Source organism: Nipponia nippon, unplaced genomic scaffold (genome assembly GCF_047370975.1).
Source record: "Nipponia nippon isolate SJK-2023a ecotype South Korea unplaced genomic scaffold, ASM4737097v1 scaffold_5, whole genome shotgun sequence".
Classification (NCBI taxonomy): domain Eukaryota; kingdom Metazoa; phylum Chordata; class Aves; order Pelecaniformes; family Threskiornithidae; genus Nipponia; species Nipponia nippon.
In genome coordinates this window covers 189,112-210,773 of record NW_028262369.1, presented here as the reverse complement: position 1 = coordinate 210,773, position 21,662 = coordinate 189,112, and the positions used below count along the sequence as shown (strand labels likewise).

The 21,662-nt window shown below is 42.6% G+C and overlaps 1 protein-coding gene across 32 annotated transcripts in view; it reads left to right on the top strand.

The window, feature by feature from the left end:
• The window catches only part of MAPK8IP3 (mitogen-activated protein kinase 8 interacting protein 3), a 77,385-nt gene that overhangs the window by 37,898 nt on the left and 17,825 nt on the right, over positions 1 to 21,662 (top strand). For 10 of the 32 annotated variants that reach the window (XM_087734237.1, XM_087734221.1, XM_087734236.1 and 7 more), the window contains 11 exons: positions 427 to 673; positions 3,390 to 3,492; positions 6,257 to 6,375; positions 10,631 to 10,642; positions 12,046 to 12,063; positions 14,423 to 14,480; positions 15,486 to 15,638; positions 17,218 to 17,299; positions 19,101 to 19,252; positions 19,875 to 19,931; positions 20,410 to 20,580. In XM_087734237.1, coding sequence (XP_087590363.1) covers positions 427 to 673; positions 3,390 to 3,492; positions 6,257 to 6,375; positions 10,631 to 10,642; positions 12,046 to 12,063; positions 14,423 to 14,480; positions 15,486 to 15,638; positions 17,218 to 17,299; positions 19,101 to 19,252; positions 19,875 to 19,931; positions 20,410 to 20,580 — 1,172 coding nt within the window. The remainder of the gene's footprint in view (positions 1 to 426; positions 674 to 3,389; positions 3,493 to 6,256; positions 6,376 to 10,630; positions 10,643 to 12,045; positions 12,064 to 14,422; positions 14,481 to 15,485; positions 15,639 to 17,217; positions 17,300 to 19,100; positions 19,253 to 19,874; positions 19,932 to 20,409; positions 20,581 to 21,662) is intronic. The other 22 variants (XM_087734230.1, XM_087734219.1, XM_087734243.1 and 19 more) reach the window with 12 other exon arrangements.

The window sequence follows — 21,662 nt, the reverse complement described above, 5'->3', positions numbered from 1 at the left end:
TTCTAGTCTTGGGAAACGCTGGCCTGGCTTACCACAAGTGCCAAAGCCCTTCAGCTTCCACTATAGTCAGTGTGAGCTGCAGGTGCTTTTCACTTATGATAAGGCCACCTTTCCCGAGATGCATGATAAAGAGATCACATACTGATGTGACTTGTGAAGAACAATGTTCAGTAGTAAAGGAGGAAGGATATCAGTCCTTTCACAGGTGGGATTTGCTTGCTGAGTTCAGCACGAGAACTCACTGCTTCATTGTGGTTGCAGTGCCTAGTGTCACCAGCAAGCACTGGACATGTAGCTGGTACAGCGAGCAAGACTCATTCTTCATAATGCTTTAAGGCAGCCATACACCAACAAATGGGAGATTAATTGAAATGTATAGCTGTGCTTTTCGCTTTTTGTTCTTCCCCGACCCTGGAATTGCCATAGTGCCCCCAAGATGAAATGTCTGAATCTGGGCAGTCCTCAGCAGCTGCCACACCGAGCACCACTGGAACCAAGTCCAACACTCCCACGTCATCTGTGCCCTCTGCTGCTGTCACACCCTTGAACGAGAGCATCCAGCCCATCAGCGAATACAATGGCACGACCAAGAGCAATAAGAGGGCACGAGAAAAGCGGAACAGCCGGAACATGGAAGTCCAGGTCACACAGGAGATGAGGAATGTCAGCATAGGTATGGATGCTGGAGCTTGCATATTTGGTCATTAAAGTAATTGACTTCCCAGTCCTTGTGTCCCTCTGGTACAGGAAGAGCCTGGGAGACTGAGGGGTAATCAGCTTCATGAGAATAGAATTTGAGGTAGCCTTACTTAGAAAGATACGTGAGCGAGATGGGGCCAGTGGGATGTTAGCAGTTTTCTGGGTAGCAAATGTTTAAAACGTCAGTAATAAGAATCACAAACATACAGGATGGGAATAGGTTACTGAGTTCAGTCCCCTGCAGTTGCATTCGTCTATGTCGTAGAACCTCTTTCATGACCAGTCAAGTCCCATCTTGGTCTAACTGAGCTTTTGGAAAGCTGTTTCTGGACCTCAATATGATAGTTAAAAGCTTCCGTTTAGTTTTCTCTCCGGATTTGTTCATAAGTATAAAAATATCCAGTTGTTCATATGCCAAATTTGTCAGTCAGGTTAAATAATTATTTTCCCTTCTGTGTGTTTATCCCACACCTTGATGTGTTTAAAAATAGCAATTATATCCAGCTGTTTTTCTTAGCTAAATAAGCTGTTTTCTTTTAGTCTATTTCTCATATAACAAACGCTCCAAATCTTTGGAAATTACCGTTGTTTTCTCTCCACTTCCCAGAGTCCTTTAGTAATGTGAATTCATGATTTCTTCTTAGGAAAGGCATCACCTAAGTCTTTAGTACCAGGCTGTTTAAGTAAAGAAAATGGTGTAATAACATGACAAAACCCCTTTCTGTGCTTTTTGATATAGCTGTGCCAATGTAGTATCTGAGCAACTCCCAGCCTGTATCGTATTTAGAATTGCAGCAGCCTTCAGAAATCAGAAGTGATCTGTTTTACAGCTCATGAACTTACATACAAAAGGACTGTAAAACTAGCTGAAGATCATAAGGAAAGTCTGTGCAGGAGCAGAGAGATGAGCACAGGTCTCCGAGATTAGCATCTGAACCAGATGGTCATCTTTTTTCCTACGTAATACAGAGGAAATTCCTCTGCTAACATTCACAAGCTGTTTCCTAACAAATTAAGACTACAAAACAACATGTAACATCTTTTGTTGTAGCATTTGAATGAGAATTGTCGTGACAATGTGAGTCCCATTCTGTATTTATGTTAGCAGCTGAGGGGGTCCCAGGGTCACAGATGTCAATCTGCCAGAAACTACTGTAGTTCCCATAAAAGCATATGGCTTCTGCCTAGCTAACTGTTAAATTGTGATCTGTTCAGTGATCCTGGCCAAGGCAAGTCAGTGTAAGCATTGGTATCGGAGAAATTGAGCACGGATTTCGGTAGTTTGAATGCCCTATAAATACTTACCCTTATTTTTACAGTTGCTGCTTTAACAAGCTCGTTTACCATCAATAGCTTTCTTGGGTCAAAGTCTGCTCTCTTCTATATGTGTGCAACTCTGAAGTCATTGTGCATGTGAAAGCTTCTTCCTTCTCGGTGGAAGTATCATATTGTGGAATCTGCTCAAGGCAGATAGTTGTATCTTGCCTATGTGCTCTGCATATTCAGCCTTTCAACTATTTCTCACACATAATGCAAAATCAGATCTCCATGCTGAGGAGAAACACAGATACTTGAATTTTAGTTATGTGTTTTATGCATCTATAATTAAAATGTCTGTCAGTGATGCAAATGCCTTAGAGCTGAACTACCAAAAAAAGGTACTCAAAGGTATTTGCAGAAAAGCTTCCCAGCTTGAAAAAATAAAGAAAAGGAAGCCTCTGTTTTCTGCGAGCTTGAGAACCGCTGGTGTATGGATGCCTACTTTGGCAACAGATACACATCACACTTTGTCTTCAAACACGGCATTTGTTGCCAGCTGGTGCACAATGCCAGCCTAAAAGAATAAAATCAACACTCAAGTTGTCATGGGCTTTGTATATTTGGCTACTGAGGCCGTTTGGAAAGGTCAAAAATTTCACATCTAACACTGTTGAGGGACTAATGTAGTTTACAAAGTAGGTCTTTAATCCTTCAAGAATTTCTTGTGTGAACAGACACTTTGTTCATATTGTTTGGAAGTTTGGTGGAAGTTTGAGCTTTTTAACAGTTTGGTATCCAATAAATGTGACTTGACAAGAGGAGGAAGTTCCTTATTCTTTAAATACTGACTTAGGGCTGTAGATTATACAGAAACCAGAGTAGATCTCGTATATCAGGTTTTAAGTGAAATTTCACTGTAATGGATGCCTAAACCAGTTGTAGACTTGAGAATTTGTATTGAAAAATTATTTCTATTAAAACTAAATAGTGCCAATTCGTAACTACAGTAATCTCTGTGAAGCTATACAGAAAATCACTGTGTTGTCTTCGATATCAGCTAAAGCTGCATGGTGATTGAAGAGTTTTTACTGACAGATAAAAAGTTTATTTAGAATTTATTTTAATGGATGAAGTATTTGTAGTTATCACATTTTAATGAGGATTCAGGCCAGTGACCTTGGTGATACTCTGGTATGGTGGCAGGGAGGGGATGCTTATGGTCTTCCTGCTCTGGAATTGTGAGGGTACCTTCCCAGCACTGGTGCATTTGTCACTGTAGATGATCAGCCACTTTTGGTTCCTATTTTAAGACTTGGAACATGACACCATGAAGTTTTGAAACCTCGTATTCAAAGCTGCAAAAGTCCCTTCAAGGTACACCATCCTGTGAAAGTCCTGATCATATAGATCATATGTATTGTCTTACCTAGGAATGGGCAGCAGTGATGAGTGGTCTGACGTTCAGGACATCATAGACTCTACTCCAGAGCTGGATATGTGTCAAGACCCCCGCCTGGAACGCACTGGTAACAGGTATCGATTGTGACTTTTCGCTGTGTGTTCTTTTGCTTGGTTTTATGAGGAGTGAGGAATGGATGCTATGGCTCACACTGAGTTCAAGATGCAGCTGTTTGAGAAAGTCCATATATTCTGCCTAGCGCGAATAGGAGGGGTCCTGACCATCTTTGAGTTCTGCGGAGAAGGCAGATGTCTGCAGGTAATCTGCAGAAGGATTTGTCCAGCTGACCCAGAACTGGGCTTGTTTGCCTGGCTGGATCAGGGGGGACAGAGAGATGGAGCAACAAAAGTTTTAAGACAGGCAAAGGGAACATGGGCTGAAGCTATCAGGGAGAGGCAAACGATGCATTTATCTAATAAGAGATCAGTTCTGAATTAATTTTTAAAACCTCAAGCTTTTTTCAGTTTTAATTTTTTCAATTGTTTGAAGAGCAGGCGCAGGGCTGCTCCATGAGGGAGGGCAAGCAAGAGTAACCCCAGCGATCCCAGTCCCACAGGTTCTGAGCAGAGAGGGCAGAACACTGATTATGGGGCTCTGAGCAACCTGATCTGGTTGAAGCTGTCCCTGCCCATGGCAGGGGGGATGGACTAGATGACCTTTAAAGGTCCCTTCCATCCCAAAGCATTCTATGATTCTATGATAACAAGCTCCATCAGCAGCCCCAGACAAGGCATGGGGATGAATTAGGGCCTGACACTACCCATGAGCAGCAGGAGACAGGGCTGAAGACGGGTAGCTCAGAGAAGGACTGAAGGCACAGGCCTGAGGTTAAAGGGAGCCCTTGGAGCAGTGGGTGGGTGTGAGCCCTAGGTGAGGCTCGTCAGAGCAATTTTGCCCCTTCATTGCACTCGGGACCTCGACAGAGTCCTCTGAGTTAGCAGACTTTTACAGAACTACTCTGCTGATCTGGTTCCTATCCATCACCAGTTTTGTGCTAAATAGGAGGCTCCCTAAAGGCTATTAATTTTGGCACCATATTTCTGTGAGGCATGTATTAGTCTAGAATTATTAGTCTAGGTACCCTCATTCATTTTTACTAAGGTCTGGTCGTTAATTTTACAGGATTAATTAATTTTTACCCTCATCCAGTGGGTAATCTGGCACTACATCAGCAAAAATAACCCCCTAGCTCTTACAGGTATGCAGAAGATAACACCCTGATAAAGTTAAGGCAAGATTTTCTAACAGTCCAAATCTGGACTGGATTCCCCCTGTTGAGCACCCTCATCAAGAGGGTATGAGCAGCGATAACAGATGCGTTTCTCAACTGTGAAACCACATACAGTGAAGCTTCCCTCAGAATATGTAGGACGCATGGACAATTTTTAGGGTCAGATGCAGGACAAATTTAGGTAGCCGAAACAACTCTGTGTGGGGAAGACGAAAGTGACTGATGAGATCAGATTGAAAATCGGTCAAACCCAAGGAGAAGAAGGGAATGGAGAGAATTGCTGGACTGGGAGCTCTTCAGGCAGCGAGCTCTGATCCAGGCAGTGAGGCTGAAAGCTACAGGAGACACAAGCTGACTCTGGAGCTGCTGAACAGTGTGCTTGCAGCTTTAAAAGCAGAATGCTTTTGAGATCTATACAGCTTCTGAAAGTTGAGTGCTGAAGAGGTAGGTTCAAGCGGAATTGGGTCTTAAGGTCAGATGCTGAGTGCTGATTGCTTCTTGCCACTTGTGCTGTCCATTAGACTGCATGAACTGATTAATTCTGGTGCAGTCACGGCACCCATTTTTAACTCCTCAGTGCTCTCAGATGTCTGGGTAGCTGTAATGTTTCTGTAATCGGAAAAAAACACAATTTTTTTTTTCATTTTCTCTGCAATGTGCTGTAACTCTGCAATATCAGAGACAGCTACTGCACCCCATTTGTAACCTCCAGGCTTTATCACTGAGACTTGATTTATCTAAGAATGAAGCCACACAACTTGAGATATCATCTCCAGTGGTAGTGACCTTTCTGTTAGACTGCTGGAAAAATTGCACGGACTCTCTTCATGCTGGCTGATTCCCCTCATACAAGGCAGGGCACTAAAAAGTGTTCATACCCACATTAAGACCATTTTTTAGGGTAGGCAGTGACAGTCCTGGAGGCTGCCTCAGCCTCACCTCCTGTAACAGCTGTTTTCTGTTTGAGCCATGAAACTGTCAAGAAATGCAAGATGATTCTTGATGGTACCAAAGATACTAAGAGGTAGAAATGTGCTCCCATATGATATGATTTGAAAACATTAACTTTGATTTACCTTTAATGAAGTGCATTTTGCTGACATATGAAGAAGCATTTTGGCACATAGACTCAGCCAAAGAAGAAACTAACCTTTCAGGCTGATTTCACTTACTCGTTGCTGAAGAAAAAAGACCGTTGCTCGTTTCAACATTTGAATCCTTATCTGATTTTCCTGCTAAGGTTGCTATCTAAATTGATAGGATTGTGGGTGTCCTTGCAGAGTCTGAAAAGTCAGAGCTGAGAGCCTCTGCGAGTTGAAATTTTTTATCAAATATTGAATAGTCATTAACTATTATGATTTAAAAGGAAGTCAGCTCGGCGAGCTTTGAGGTTGTGCATGATGGGTACTTGTCCTTGATGTGGAAAATAAAACATGCTTTTTTCTTTACTCAATACGTTCCCTGAATCAGCCCGTGGTGAGCAGGTGGAATGGGCTCTCAGGGTTTTGATCGCGATGTCTGGGATGCTCACTATTTCAGAGAGAAATGTTCTAGCTTAAATGTTGCCAAGTAACAAGAGTCCTTGTTTTTTTTTCTTCCAACAACAGCCCAACACAGGGGATTGTGAACAAAGCATTTGGCATCAACACAGACTCTCTGTATCACGAACTTTCCACGGCAGGGTCTGAGGTTATTGGAGATGTTGATGAAGGAGCGGATCTGCTAGGTAAAAACTTCTTTAGAACCTCTCTGTTTTCTCTGGTACAATGACAACTATATTACGCTTCTAGAAGCACTTAAATTCTCTTTTTTTTTTCAGAACTTGGATGTTTAGCTTTTAAAAAAATGGCATGGAAATTGAGACATTATGTGACTGAAATATGTACCTGCAGTACAGTAATGCTTACTTCAAAAATAGCTTATACTGTTGGGTAACTTTTATTTGGGTTGTCTTTATGTGCATAAGTTGTCTTTCTATAGAATTCTCCCGCACAAACAGTTCGAAGACAAAATTTGCTCCTTCTGCTTCCTCCTGCACATTCCCCCCCCCCCAGTAATTGTACACACTAGCAGTTTCACTTGGAATAGAGTTTGTTTGAAATTTGCAAGAAAGTAACTCCTTTTGTTAAGTTTTTTTAAGTTTAAATTATAAGGAAATGTTATGGACTGTATTGCAGTTTTTACCCTTTTATGGTCAGTCTGAGAGATGTAGTAATTCACTTCTCAGGCTGATTTTGAAGGAGCTCGTAATACCTGAAGTCTGGTTCTAATCTGTACTCCTGACTAGGCCTTCGAAGCAGTCGGAGAAGCAGCTTTGCCTCAGGTAGCAGTCTGAGCCCTTGCCATGCTTTTTGGTGTTGGACTCTTGAGTATCTAGACCTCAATTCATGACAGAATTTAATCATGCTCTTAAGTCCTGCTGACTGTTTTCCGGAATCAGGATGATATGAATGGTCTTTGAAGACTCAAACAACACAGACAGCTGACAAAGTTAATAACTGAGTAGCTCACTCTCCGTTTTACTGCTTGATTTAAGGAGCCTTAGGAGACATGAGGACTCCAACCAACCTTTTATGCATTTAGTAACGAGATCTGATTTGAAAGTGTACATTTCCTTTCTGGTGATTACTGATGTAAGAGCTGCTGATGCATAATCTTGTGTGTTTGGTTCTGTATATATGTCCAGAACAGGACGAGCTGAATCGTGTCGCAGATTTGCAGCAGCTCACCTTTGCAGAAATGAAATTAGGAAGATACTTGTATCACCTTTGAATATGAGTCTTGTATCAGGACCCTCTAAAAGGGTATGTTTCTGCAGAGACGATAGATTTTACCATATTCACTGAAGACTTAACCATGAAGACGTGGACTGAAGACTTGAGAGGAGGTTAATGCAATACTTCTTGCTTTATCAAAGACAAAAATCTGTGAAATTGTTACTATTATAGGCAATAGCGTGACAGGAATGTAAGAACACATTCCAGACTATCATCAGAATGCTTGCAATACCTTTTTGATATGGATAGGTTTGGTTTTATTTTTTTAGAAGCATGGTGTTAGCCCTGCAACATGCAAGACAGCTCTCATGCATGGATTGATGACCATTGCCTGGAGTGTTAAAATATCTATTGTTTCACCTCCAACTCAAGATTGCCAGAAGAAAAAAATCTATAGAAGGGTCAAGATGAAAGCACAGGCTTTCTCTGCCTGCAATTGGAGCCAACATGTGCAGATACTTACAAAATTAAGAATTTAGAAGGAAAAGCAAGATTGCCAGGTTTGGAAATCACCTGGATGGTGGCAGTCATTGCAGAAGGGCTGGGACTCCTGCTTAAAGTGAAGATGACAGTAGGAACTACATGTGACTGTTAAAGCTTCATCTACCTGCTGTGGAATGAATTTTGGTTAGCCAGCCCCCATATGTTATTGGGAACTCTCTTCCTAGCAGAATCAAAGCATTAACAGCACTGACAATCTTGCCATTGCCCATCTATTTTATCTTGGCCCTCAGGTGCTTCCTTACATAGGAGAGTGAATGGTTGATTATATGGCTATCTTCCACTAATCACTGTGCCAACTACTGCTTTCCTTCTCTCCCCAAAATGGCTGGGGCATTAGGGATTGTCAGCTTCGAAGAGTTACTATTCAGGAAAATTATTTGCCTGGTGTATGAACTGCTTCAGACAACTTGTTTCCCACTTCTGGAAGTTTGCCTTCTGGGAATCCACTTCCCCTTTGGATTACCCTGTAGTCTGACCCAGTGATCAGTGAGAAATGCAAACTGTTGTTTTCAAAGGGCCAAAGATTTTAGTTGCCCAAACCTTGCAAGGTTGATCACCGCAGTTTCAGTTAAAGTCAAAGGTGCTTCAGGTCTTCCAGTAATAAGGCTGCCCAAAGACCAGTGCTTGATTTTGGGTTGTGAGACATCTGTTGTTTGGCAGTTACCACTTGTAATAAAAATGTACAGAGACTTCAGTGAACAGTGCCCATGTAAATGTGGCTTATGAAGACCGCATAGTGTGGCTTATGAAGAGTACATTTCTGTGCTGGGACAATTTGCTGGTTTGAGCAGAGCAGCAAAACTCTTGCAGGTGATCGCACAGCAGGCTAGCAGAATACGAAGGCTTCTCCTGGTTCCTTTTCAACCTGGGAGATGGGCTGTGACGAAAGCAGGTAGTTCTATGAGTTTCCTGTGAGAAATGTTAACCTAATTAATCCTTTTGTTGAGTTCTGGCTACTGACTCTGTCCACATAAAAGAGTTCTTTAAAATGAACACACATGTTGCCAGGATTGTACAAAGGGAAGAAGGCAGAGAGAGATCTTGGAGGTCATGTCTCTGTCCAAGGAAGGAGATTAGTACCTTTTTTTTTTTTTTTGCTTTGTGCCATAGAAAGCACTAGGAAAGTCTGGTAAAGGTGGAAGCAGAAGGCTAGATCTTAGTACTGACAAATCTGTCGACATTATTCAAAATGTTGCCTTTTTTGTTAGATAAATTGTTCTCTCTTCCTGCTGTACCTTTGGGTCTGAAGAGCCAGAGAGGAAATTGTGCGTTATGGACGTGGTGTAAGAAACAAGATCCACAAGCCAAAAGAGTTCTCTCTCTTTCTGTGTTGTATTTGGAGCTCGCTTCTCTCTGTAAATCAAGAGAATTAATGAAGTCTACCCCACCTAAGTGAAATGCGAGTATTTCCTCTAGTCTCTCTCAAAACTTGGCAATCAATCTTCAAAGAATATTCTCTCCCTTTGGACTGAGTTTCTTAAAGAAAGAGAAATCTCATTAAAGAGGACTTTAAAATAGAAGGATCTTAGAGAAGTTACCTTTGAGTAGTAGCTGGCAGGCAAATCTGTTTCTTGAATGGAAAATCTCACCCGTTCCTTCTGGATATCTGCAAAGCGGCCAGCATCTCTTGGTACAAAATTGGCACTTTTCATTGCAATTTTTGAATATAAAGTAATAAATAAAATATGTGGCTTCCCCCCCCCTCCCCCCCCGCCTCTAATACTGCTTTACATACATGAGTTTGTACAGGAAGTATTCTGGAGAAAAACGTGGAATGAAAACAATTATTTACTAGTGGTAATTGTAGACCAAATTCCCTTCTTTCTCACTACAGCCCTAGGAACACTAGTTGGCTGTTTTCCTGCGTATTCACTTGTTAATCACAGATTCTTACCTCCAGATCCTGGATAGGCTCCTCCTTATCCCATCTCCCCCTTCCTGCTCTTCACTATCCCAAGAGTTTCTGGACACAGAGGAGCACTAGCAGTTTGGTTGTGCACTATGGGCAGGTCCTTCCTTTCAGTTTTAGGATGCCCAACTGTGTTTGCTTTGGAGATTAAAACCTCCCTTCAAATAACAGGGGTTTTGTGGTGAAGACAGAAATTCAGCCATATTAGCGGTAAGTTTATGTATAGTTTTTTGTTCAGAAGTTGAAATGGGATTATCAAACTGAGTCCCAGCACTGCACTGTAAAAAAGAAAAGAAAAAAAAAAGTTTTTAAATGCAACTAATTGTCTTTAGCACGCTGAAGTATCATTGAAGAGCACATTTATTATCAGAAGATCTAGTTGCTAAAATCACAAGGGGAAGGGAATTGAGAAGGCAGTGGGAACTAGCTGTTCTGCATTTAGTGGTACATGACTAAATAAAGAGAAAATAAAGGTTTATCCAGTCCAGGAAAATGTGATTGCCTGAGATTCATGTCTGGAAAAGTGGGGGTAGCTGAGGCATGTGGTTGCAGTTGTACCACAGGTTACCTTCCCTTGATTTTTTTTATGTCCTGTATGTAGAGTCATGCCATCTACAGTCATGGCAGGTCCTGTCCTTACTATTTCATGCCTTTTGACATTGAAATGGCTGAATCATTGTTAATTTTTTTTGAACAAAATTTTTATTTTGTTGGTTTCAGTCACTGATTGATCCTTTTTTCACTTCCTTTTTTCCCTTGTCTCTCTGTGCTTCGCTGGACATGGCCCATAGGGGAGTTCTCAGGTGTGTATCTCCTCTGCTCAGTTTCCTTTCTTGTTTCTTTTTTCCTTGTTGAGGTTGAATGACGTGGTATACACGTGTGATACTCCCCTGCTTTTGTCCAAACACGGTTGGCTTTGCGGACTTCTCCCACCTTTGCCTCGCTTGGTTGCCTTGCACCGGTGGGTCCCTGGGCAGCAGGGCATCCCCGCTCTGTGCTCGCATGCCTGCTGCGTTTCAATAAGCTTTTCTTGTGTGGCTTTCTGCAGGTTTGCTCCACTGTGTTACACTGGCCTGTCACTCAAGGTCTTGGGGCTCAAAGTGCTTTTTTTTTCTGTCAGGACGGGTGCTGTGCTTGGAGCAGAGCTTGGGCGGGCACAGGACTGAGTTAGGTTCCCGCTCTCCTCTCAGTGAACCACACTGTGGGGAATCCCTCTGTGTGCGTCATGGCTGCTGTGGGTTAGTTGGTGCATACTGGCCCTCTTCTGGAATAGCTGTAGTGACGTTAAAGACACTTTCTTGATGGATTAGAGTGGTAAAGCCTCTGTCTTCGTTGAAGCTTTGCCTTTCTGGCAGGAGTTTAAGCGATAGCTCTGTCTTTTGTTTTGGTGAAGGAGACTCATTCCCTTAGGGCCACGCTCTGTTGTCAGAAGATTTGCACCTTTCCATAAAACGCACTTGGTCCCTGATGCAATTTCAGATGAAGTCAAGGGGATGTCTCTTGATTTCAGTGAAAAGTGGATGAAGTTTTCCCTGTAGAAAAGGCAGGTGACTTATACAGGGTGATAGCATAATGCTGTGCGGCGATGAGCTCTGTCACGTTCCTTTGCTCGGCACCTCTTGGTGTTGGCTCTGTGAGGTTACAAAAGAAAGGGATGGCATCATCCTTTCTTTAGTTCAACCTGTTTTTACTGTAAGCCACTTTTTCATGGTCCTTTCTCAGAAGACCTCCCACCGAAGTTGAGTTGGAGTTTGCCGCAGTGCGGAGGTGGATTTGGGTGTGTACAAAAAGGCCAGATGAGAGCTTTGATATCCTCTCCCCCTTTTGTTTTTCCTCCTGCCCCGTCCTTCCCTCACCCTATTCATAATGTCTGTTGAACTGCCTTTGTTGTGGGGATGGGAAACCCAAAGATGTGTAGTCCAGGGGAAATGATGAAGATGGAAGAAACAGATGAGCTCACCTCGAGCTTGTCCTGACATCTCAGGTGTAAATCCCTGTTAGGCCAGGCTGCAGCAGAACAAGGTGTAGATTAGTTACTACTGAGCATCACATATACTGGCATCACACACAGATGTACACATGCTGATGAGCTGCTCTGTTTGCTATTTACAGACTGGTACTTAATGGCTGCTTTTTTTCTCTTCCTTTCTTCCCCTTTGTCCCCATCTCTTTCTGTTCCCTTTCTCGTATGGGATGGCTCTCATAGTACGGGATGATTTCTTTGGTAAGGCGAAGGCCTTTTTTCTTTTTTTTTTTTTTCTTCCCCCCTTTCTTTCTCTTTTTTTTTTTCATGTGCATTTTTTAAAAAACTTCTTCCATTCACTCAACATCCCTCCATATGTCTTGCATTCCCTTGGTTTGGTTTTTTGTGATGGTGGTATCACCTCTCCAAGAAGCAGGACGCAGCTGGTCAGTAGCGGTGGTTTGGGGATTCTCCTCCGCTTCTTGTAGTTGATTATCCACTTTGATGCTTCACACTATTTGCCTGGCTATGGGAGGCGGACAGTGTAGGATGGGCTCTGTTAGACAGGGCTCTGTCCAGACCTCTCTTCCCTTTGCTCCATGCCACAAAGCGGTGAAGAGATCTTCTTTTAGTCACTCCACAGTGGGTTTTTTCCCCATGAGCAGGGCTTTTCCATTACAGCCTGCATAAGGTTATCTCATAGTGTCAATTCTATGGCTCTGGGATGGCTTCATCCATTTCTTTATTGCAAGACTAGCCCTTCAGACCTCTCGCTGGTTAAAGCGTTGGGCTGTGACTGCGTCACACGCAAATAAGATAGAAGCTATAGCAAGGATACTGATGGCTGGGACGCTGTATGGCTTTTAGTTCGGGCATGGTAGCTCACCCTCTTCACCAGAGTTCCTTCCTCTCCAAAAACCAGCCACAGAGAGGGATAGATGACTCAAGAACGGGAAGGAAAAAGATTTGGTCTAAAAGAACTGGGGATTAACTATTTCCCTTGATGTAATGCCCTTGTGTCATTTTAATGTCTTACTGGCTAAATATGTATTTGATCATTTGTGGAATCAATAAAAAGGAACAAGAAAATAATTTAATAAACATAAGACTTCTTGGTCTTCCAATCAACATATGGCATGCCACAAAAGAAAGGGCTATAGGTCATTCCCCTTACCAAACCAAAAATACACTTCGGTTTACGCTGCAGTTAGTGTCTCACTTTTTTGCTGTTTGCAGTATCCTTTGACACAGCATCCAAAGAACACATTGCCTGAAACATCAAAGTGATTAATTATCTGTCTATTAATTTTTCAAAAGTTATTTGAAAATGCTGCTTCTTACTCATTCTTGCTGGGAATTTGCTTTTGCCATCATAAATTCATCCCATTTAACTGTGGGAAGAGGATCTGTATGTTCGAGTGTTGTGATGTGTTCTCACTTCTTGTATGCTACCATGTTTCTCTAACTTCCATTTACTTCAAGTTTGTGTTGTTTTTATTTTATTGCAAATATTAATTAATCAGCAAATAACAGATCATGAAAACTGTTGATGTCTTTGCTGTAAAGGAGGAGGTAGTTCAGAGGGCAGGACAAGGAGCACTTCAGCACAAACACTCATGGTTGTGAGACTTCTTCATGCTCTGGGACCTGTGGTGAGAAATGAGCTGCAACCCTCAGCACTGTCCCCTGACAAGGAGAGGTCTCTTTGCCTTTAGCTCTCAGGTGGCCTCTGTTCCCCACTGTAAGACAGAAGCTGACCCTGACAGCAGGAAGCAATCCAGATGTGCTTTTGGTCCCTAAATTCCTTTCCATTTGGTTTTATGAAATACTGAATTCGACCTTCACTCTTAGCCCCAGATTTTTCAAAGTGCTTGGAACCCAGTCTGCATATTGCAGTTGTCATCCATTGATGCCCAAGTGCAAGTGCAGTGTCTCTGATATAAATGTTTTCTTGAATGTGGGTCTTAAGTGATGGGACTGAGACTTCAGATTTTAAACATCTATGAGAAAACTGTTAAGGTGGATAGAGCAATGGACAATCTAAAGTCCTGTTAAAATTGCTCTGGTGGAAGGCTGATAATGGGAAGCCTTTCGTGTGCTTGAAGTTGATTACAACCATGATCCCAAATCTGTACCGAGAAACAGAAAATTTGGCTTATACTAAGAAAGAAAGAAAATCACTGATGTGCAGATCTGGCTAGCGATTTGGACAGTGTTCTGCTGTCCTCTGTGAAAAACCCATGAACTTCTACCTTCTTTCTGTATGAGCGATGATAAAAAATGGTTGCAGTAGCTCATGGGTGAACCAGGAGTTACTGACTTGACTTCCCCTCACTGGCGTTAGTGAAGCTCTCCTCTCTGTCCCTCTCAAGGGGGTCTGTGAAAGTTGGGGTAAGAAGCTAGGTCTGCATTTGGGCTCTTTACAGAAGCACACATGGGTGCCTTTGCTTGTGCTGCATGGTCTTTGAGCAAGAGGCACTCCAGTCTCCACAGCAGGATACAGAAGCCTAGGGAAGCCTAACAAAAGTGATTTCTCTTCCTCAAGCATGAGTCAGGCAGTGCCACACAAGCTTTATATTTCTAGGAGAGCAGGTGAAAACTGCCTGGCCTTTCTTTTCAGGAATGGGCAAAGAAGTGGGAAATCTGCTGTTGGAGAACTCGCAGCTACTGGAGACCAAGTAAGGAACTGTTGCGTGCTCTGAACTGCCTGCCTAGTTACAAATGAGATGTCATCTTGAAGTAGGTCTTGGCCAGAACTCCTGCCTCACAGTGGCTTGCTTGTTTATCTCACGGGTTCTCTTGAATACTTGTTCCTTCAGTTGTAGAAAAGGAATTGCTCTTCCAAGCGGCTTTCCTAACTGTTTCCTTTCTGCAAGCACTTGGGTGAAGTCTCTGGGCATGTGCTGGTAGGGTCTGATCCCAACTGAAATCAGTGGCAAGCTTTTAATTAATTTCAGTGGGAATCTAGATGTGGGCCTGAGCCCCTGTGAGGATATTGCTGTTTATAAGTTTTTGTTTGTAATGTTTGCTATTTGGAAAGAAAATTTTCTTACTATTGAGAAGAGTTTTCAAAGATTTAATAGTTGATAAAGGAGAAGCAGACAATATAACGGCCTTACTTTTTGAGAAAGGCTGCAAACCAGATACTAAAGCTAAGCAGCCACGAAGAGGAAGGCAAAGTACTTTCAGGGGAGAGCTGGAGAACTTACTACGATAGGAAGCTGCTGATTTTAAAGATTGTAAGATATTTCGGAGCTGATTGGAAATGCTTATTTATATCACCATCATCCACAATTATCCACAATTACAGATAACAGCAGTTCTGAAAGACGTGTTTCAGATCTTCATTCTGTTAAAAATAGATTTGAACCTTATGCAGGTGATAGGTTACCCTACACCTGCTTTCTGCAGTATTCTGCCATCTTCTTCAGGTGATGTTGGTCTGTCAGTCAGGATACAGGAATGGACAAACCTCATCCTGACGCATTACGGTGATTTCTGTGTTCTTCGGCAGCTCCGTCTTGCCAAAATCTACATTTCCATGAGTTATAGCTGGACCGAACTGTTTAAATACACTCGTTTCAACTCTCCTTGTAGTGCCTGTGACTTTAGTTTCAGGTCTCTCTTATGGACAGCTGCTGGTTTTGGGCATTTTTGCTTATTGTCCCTTTCACACCTTTAAGAAATGCTTTGAACGTTGTGAAGAATGATTTGATTGCCAAGGTGGACCAGCTGTCTGGAGAGCAAGAAGTGCTGAAGGGAGAGCTTGAAGCAACAAAGCAGGCCAAAGCCAAAATGGAAACCAGAGTCAAGGAGCTGGAGGAGGAGCTGAAAAGGTGAGTGCTTCACACCCTGCCCCAGGGAGCTGGGAGGATATGAGTGATAAACCCACCCCCTCTGTTAGTTTTACTCTGTTTCCCTCCTGGAGGTTAGCACTGGAATTCAAAGGTACCTTACAGAGCACTTCAAGGCTGATGGTAGGTGGCTGAGATACTTTTAGTGTTATGTTGTTTTTATTGGATTGAAATGGGTTATTGAACCTTGGAAATCGTGCAGAATTTTCCTCCCCAGGACTAGGATTCTGCAGCAGCAACTGCAAATCCAGGCTCCCTGGAGTGAAGCGTTCAGAGTTTCAATTTGCAATTTTAAAAAAAAAAAAAGGTGGGGGGGGGCATTTAAAACCCAATAGATTTGAAGGAAACTGTCAAGAGCTTGATCCTTGCAGCAGCCAAGACAGCTCTGAGAGGCATGAATGCCCATTCATTTAATGAAAGAGCTAATACAGATTCCCACAAATAATATTTAAATGCCAGTATTGTTCATTGTTTCATTGTTCATGTTAAGAATGAGAAGAAGAGGCAGAAGAGATTTTAAAGTCCTATGCAGGTAGCATTTGGAGAGATCCCACTTCTTATTTTCCACTCCAACTAGAGGAACTGAAACCTGAGTGCCTAGCAAAGCCTGTGATGATTTTACATCCATAAAACTAAAGATGCCCCACGGGGCTCAAAGCAACATAATTACATTTTGACTAGCTGTACCTTGCACTGTGGTATCTCCATTCAGAGGACAGTGTTCATTTTGCAGCTGGAATCTGGAAGGTTGCCTCAGTAATCTGAGCACAGAATCACCAAGAATATCACAGACTGGTCTCTTTGTTGATCAAATGTCTGAAATGAAAGTAGTCTCACAAGCAGTGGAAATAGGTCTGATTTTTTAAAATGCCTTTTTGAGTCTCTTATAATATACATAATACATTTAATATATTATGCGGTAGGGACATGGACTTTTAACTGGCAAGCGTGCCTTTTTAGGAGATGGAGACAGCATTTTTTTTCTGCAGTGTCTTTGCTGTTAATAAAAGTGCTTGTAATTCAAATGGGACTACCTGACTGCAACTCGGTATGGAGTTTAAAGAAATTGAAAGCACTCAGATAAATACTTTAAGTATTTTATTAACACGGATTTGGTGTTCTCTTATGGCAAGCTGTCATTCACATTAGAGGCTTTTTTCACTGCATTGAAAACAGAAGCAGCCCAGAAGAAGAACTTAACCCAGCTTTTTCACTGCCGATAATGGCTCAGTTTTCCCATGGATCTCATCAAACATTTGAACATAGATTATGGCTCTGAAATAGAAATTGGCTGAACTGTTCCAGTGGTCAGTATTTCGGTGCTTACATCACATGTTGCAAAGAAACGCGGTGATGTCGGTGAAGCTGTTCAGAGTAACGTGCTGGAAGAGAGAGGGGAAAATAACAGAGAAGCATCTCATAATATGTATACTTAGATCGCATTTTGCAAACATTTCCTGGTGATGCATACAGACAGACCTTCCCATAGATGGTTCTACTCCCAGAACACCTAAGCCATGGTACCACTTGCTGGTTTGATGCCTTTCTTCCTGTTTCCTAGAGTGAAATCTGAAGCGATTGTTGCCCGACGAGAACCCAAAGAGGAGGTGGAGGATGTAAGCAGCTATCTCTGTACAGAATTGGTATATTACATTACTAAAATGCCTGCGGGGAAAGGGGGTTTATATACTTAGTCTATATTACTTCACATATATGAGTCCTGAGATGCAGACTGATCTGCCTTCATTAACGATGAGGGCAAAGCTGGTGATCTGTGGGTTGTTGCTGATGAGCATTGCTAGTAGATAGATGCCATGAGAGTACCTCTTCATATGACTTTCAAACCATAATTTGGCAAAGACGAGCAGCCGACACAGTGGCAATACTATGCATGATGTCGTTTCCACAGAACGGTGCTAGAGCGGTGCCCTGCTCAGCACCTTCCCATTTTATCTGTTTCTCCCTAATTTTGAATTAGTTTAGTGAGCAGTGTGGTTTCTCTCGGGGTCTTGTGATAGTCAGGCTTCTACAGAAGAGCTTGTCTCCACGTTGGCAGTGAAGCTGTAAGCCGTGAGGACATTGTACAATGAAATCCAGATTATACAGACAACTTTGCAGCAGTAACTGCCTTCTTTTATTAGTTCTGTAGTCTCAATCTTGTGGCATTGTTTTTCTCGTTATTTCTTTTACATAAGCCAGTACTGCCTGTTACAGGATACAGGCAGAGAAGGCTCATGGACTGTCACAGCTCTTCAAATTGTTTTGGCTGAGGTAGAGGCTTTTCAATGAAGACCAACTGTAGCCAAAAACAACAACAACAACAAAAAAAAACGCAAACCAAAGCAGTAACAGAGATTTTCCTTGTAAATGTCACTCTGCTAGGACAGGGAATTAGATACACTTCTTTTCAATATTACTGTGTTCTTACTTTGTAAAAGGTCTTGGAGCGGGTTCAATTCTAGCTAGTTCTCTTGACTTAACTGGGGTGAACTCGGTCTGTTGAGAATTTAGGTAGATCGGAAAATTTTCAAGTTGTGCTTGTGAAATGCTGAAGAGGGCTGGATTTCTTTGAAGCTGAACTGACAGGTCTGGTTTTTTAAATTTAAAAAAAAAAAGTTTGTAAAATTCCTTTTCATTTTTACAGTTCTTGTTTTGACTGGTCATACAGGTTTGTTCCAAGTCCAGGGAGGCTGGAGAGGGACTTGGTTAATTTGTGCTATTTCAGCTTTCAGCAGTACTCACCAGCCAGGCTGAGCTTGGGAATTACCATAGTCTAGGCACAACCCAGTGCCACTTCCTAGTAATGAGTTCCCAAAATCCTTACGATTTCTTTTTGGGCAGATATTTTCCCTAACTTAGCCATGTTGTTCTCATTTTCCGCTCCTCAAAAGAGACAAACAATCTCATTCCTGTCACCTCCTAACCCAAAGCCGCATGTGCCCTCATTGGAAGGCCAAGTTGCGTCACCGAAGAGGAAAAGGCCTTTCTTTAGTTTCTTGTGCCATACACCTTTATCAGTGTGTACTAACAGAACGCCTCCTTCCTAGTCCTCTTGAGGGGACAGACAGCATCACCTGGTGCTCCCTGCTGCTTGTGACTGGATTTGCTAATGAACTAAAACTTTGGTTTCCAAACTTTCTGGACCAATGGACCACTGTCAACTCTCACAATTCCTTGCAGACTATCAAAGCACGTTGCTGGCAATAGTCTCCGGGTGGGGCTTTCAATTGGGTGGTGGTTCTAATTCTCATTTCCATGGGTTTGCAGAACACCCCAGAGGTCCATGAGCCATAGTTTGGAGATCACTGGTCTAGAATTAGCACCTCATATGGGGAAATTGGGGGTAATCAAACAGAACAGGAGGAGAACGAGTAAATATGTCTTTCTGTCTCCTGACTTGCCCTATACTAACATCAGTCCCCTTCCATCTTTTGTGGGCTGAAGCAGTGCTCCTCCCCCCTGCAGGACAACATTCCCATAGCTCAGCGCCGCCGCTTCACCCGTGTGGAAATGGCCCGGGTTCTGATGGAGCGCAATCAATACAAAGAGAGGTTGATGGAGCTCCAGGAGGCTGTCAGGTGGACAGAGATGATCAGGTGAGACTGGATGTTGGTGAACATTCCTATTTAGGACAGAACCTGGCCATGTTTGACGTTGTGGTCAATGGAACCCCTACCAAGACATTGGTTGAGAAGTACTGAAAGTTTTCCAAACTGTAGATGCGTCTCTCCTAATACGTAATTCTTTCTCTCTTGTTCCTGAACCTGGGCTGCAAATCTCAAGTTGCCATCGTTATTTGGAGACACTGGGCAGTTGTTTGTCTTGCTTGTTTCTCGTGTGCTGATTAAGTTAGGAGAAGCCGTAGGGAAGAGGGTTGCTTCTAATTAATGATTTCTAAAGCTATGGCTTGAAGTGAATATAATGCTGAGGTTTGTAGTTACCAGACTAGTACTGTGGCAATGATAATGTTGCAGGGAGTTGATAAAACTTTGAATTGAACCCACTTGCTTGCACTTCATGTCAACATTGAAACATAAAGTGGTTGAGTGTGCTTACATTAAAGACCAGTGCGTGTCACTTCCTCTGTTGTGTTTTGAAACATGTTAGAATGAATTCTGAATTTTGACATGGCTTCCTTGATGGAAATGGCCTGCTGGTTGGCAGAAACTTGGGTAAGAGATGCTGAAATTAACTTGCTTCTGCTGTGTTTGTCCTTAGAGCTTCCCGTGAGCACCCATCCGTCCAGGAGAAGAAGAAATCCACCATTTGGCAGTTGTAAGTTCTTTGGTGGTTTGAGTAAGATTAAGAAAAGGGGAAGCGTTGCCATTTCTACCCTAGACAGCAACTTAATAGACTTCGACATTAATGAAAAGGCAACTGAAAGTGTTGTTAGCTGAACCCTTTTGCCTTCAAGGCCTTCCTTTGTCCTTAGTGAAATTAAAATCAGATCTGAATATCCAGCATTGGTTTTGTTTTATAACCTGAAAAAGATCACGAGCACCCTGGAATGGAAACATACACTCACAATCAGTTTTAATAAAGGGCTGTTTTCAGAAGGTATCTGTTTCTGGAAGCTAAAACCACCTTATGTCAATCAAACTGAAGACCGAGCTCTATGTTTGAAGTAGGGCAGTTTTCATGAAGGGCTTACAGCCCCTGATTGTGTACATCTTGCTTCCCCTGTTGTGAATCTATGGTGTGTTGTCTCCCCAGGCACCTTTTCTCATATTTGTTGGCCTTTTTCTGTCCCTAGCTTTAGCCGTCTGTTCAGCTCTTCCTCAAGTCCCCCACCAGCAAAGAGGACCTACCCATCTGTGAACATCCACTACAAGTCCCCAACAACAGCAGGGTTCAGCCAACGTCGCAGTCACACCATGTGCCAGATCTCCTCTGGAAGCCGCACCCTGGAGTTCTTCCCTGAAGAGTGAGTTGCGTGCTGTGTGCCAAGCCAGGTCTCCCTGCAGCTCTCCCAAATAGCAGCTTTTCTTAAAATAAGCTGTTTTCCACTTTAAAAAACATCTGTGGGGTAATGTGTTTCTGTCTCTTGTGGTTTGTCTCCCTGATCTTTAACTCATACGTTACCATGTGGATGGGCTCCGCAAACTTTGTCCTCCCAAACATATCGCTGCCGTGGCTTTCTAGGCCATGATGGTTCATCTCGGCAGGGACCATTGTAGGCTTGAGTTGGCCTCAACCCTAGTTCTGCACTCGTGTTTGCAGACTGTGTGATAGAATGAAGTAGGGCTTTTGTGGTAGAGTGTGATGGTAGCACTGGGACAGTGGGATGGAGTGTCTTGCCCAACGCTGTTGACAAGGAGCTTAGGTAAAGACAAAAGTTCTCTCAACAGCACATTTAGGTTACAGTATTTGGTTTTAATCTTAACCATGCTAAAAAAGAGCCTCTAAGTGTTGCCACTGCAGAGTCTTCTCCCTATGATTTATGTCTCTGACATGAAGGGAGAAAACTCTTCTGTGCTTTACTTGACTTCAAAATGTGTGTGTTCTACCATTACGAGGTTGCACAGTTTCATATGTGGTATGTTTTTGTGGAAGGACTTTGGAGAATGTGATGGTGAAGTATTATAACTTCTGCAATAAGAAGCATTTGTTGCAAAGGTGCTAGATCAGGAGAAGAGAGATTGTCTTCAGAAGGGTAAATTTGTATTTTATAGATAGCCGCTGCCTTTATTCTGTTCTTTTTATCTGATTGCAATATCATAGTCACTGAGTGGTGTCTGAGTGCTTTTCAGCAGTGCATTAAACGATGTGACTAACCACTGTCAGAATCTGTTTGTTCTCTCATCCTCTCCCCAGGGGAGGAAGCATGTGCAGGGAAGTGTTGTGTTTTAGCAGGGGGTTATTTTTGTTTTAAGTATATATGTCATTATGTGTGTGTAGGGGTTTTTGTTTTGGATTGGATTTTTTTGCTGATGTTGTTCGTACCTTGGAACGATACTTTAAAAACCTATTGAGAGCTGGAACTGATATTCAAACAGCCTTTGTTTA